Source organism: Acyrthosiphon pisum, unplaced genomic scaffold (genome assembly GCF_005508785.2).
Source record: "Acyrthosiphon pisum isolate AL4f unplaced genomic scaffold, pea_aphid_22Mar2018_4r6ur Scaffold_2183;HRSCAF=2701, whole genome shotgun sequence".
NCBI classification, from domain to species: Eukaryota; Metazoa; Arthropoda; class Insecta; order Hemiptera; family Aphididae; genus Acyrthosiphon; species Acyrthosiphon pisum.
This window is the reverse complement of record NW_021771348.1, coordinates 1-920: the sequence shown is the minus strand read 5'-3', so window position 1 is coordinate 920 and position 920 is coordinate 1. Positions and strand designations below refer to the sequence as shown.

General features: G+C 23.9%; 1 protein-coding gene across 1 annotated transcript; it reads right to left on the bottom strand.

Annotated features, from left to right (window-relative positions):
- Positions 1–233: 233 nt before the first annotated feature.
- Positions 234–653, bottom strand: LOC107885625 (the record flags this gene model as incomplete). The annotated part of the gene is made up of 2 exons (XM_016809296.2): positions 415–653; positions 234–348 (listed from the first exon to the last, which is right to left on the bottom strand). Coding segments are annotated over exons 1-2 (339 nt in total), but the record flags the coding sequence as incomplete, so codon positions are not given.
- Between the last annotated feature and the right edge of the window lie 267 nt (positions 654–920).

Below are 920 nucleotides of genomic sequence, written 5' to 3'. Positions count from 1 at the left end.
ACTCTTTAACCTTTATACCTTAATAATATTACATTAATATTTAATAAAAATTATCAATATTATTGTAAAAATAGAAACAAGATTAATTATTTTATTATAATGTACTACTTTTATTATACAATCATTAAAATATAAATGTTTACAATTTGTAATATTAATAAAACAGTTTATACATTTAAATTGTAATTAATTTACTTTTTAGTATTTTTGTTAATTTTTTTCTTAGGATCTGCTGAAACCCGATCCAATATTTCTCGAACAACATCATTGATTTTGTTTGAAATGTTTGAATCTTTTGTATCTCTACTAGATGTATGAATTTTAATACTAGCTTCCACATGTTTCCATCTAGTATAAAAATTTAATATTTAATATATTTTTATTTTACACATGTTATAGACCATAGTTTTTTACCTTTCATCTGACGGAATATCTTGAATTCTGTTAATTTTGTAGTGCTGAATGACATAGTAGTCTTCACAGTGTGACACAACAGGACATTTAAAAGTGTATGAACTATTTCCTTCCTTCATGGTTAGTGTGTTAGATACATCGTTTTCAAATTTTCCTATTGAAATCAAATCCATAAAAATATCCTTGTATGATTCCGATTGCTGATATATAAAATAAAGTAACATTTCAATTGGTATTAAAAAAATGTGCGTGTGTGTGTGTGTGTGTGTGTGTGTGTGTGTAATATTTTAGAAATAATATTAATTATTACCTTTCCGATCTTGGTTTTTTTACTACTAGCTTTTGACTCAACCACATTTTTTCTTTTACTGATTTTTTGGTTTAACAGGTTTTACTGAATATGAACTTTCCTGCTATTATTTAATAAAATATCAATAATATAAAATATAAAATTATGTTTTGTATCTATTATAATGTAATATGTACACACACACACACAAACACGA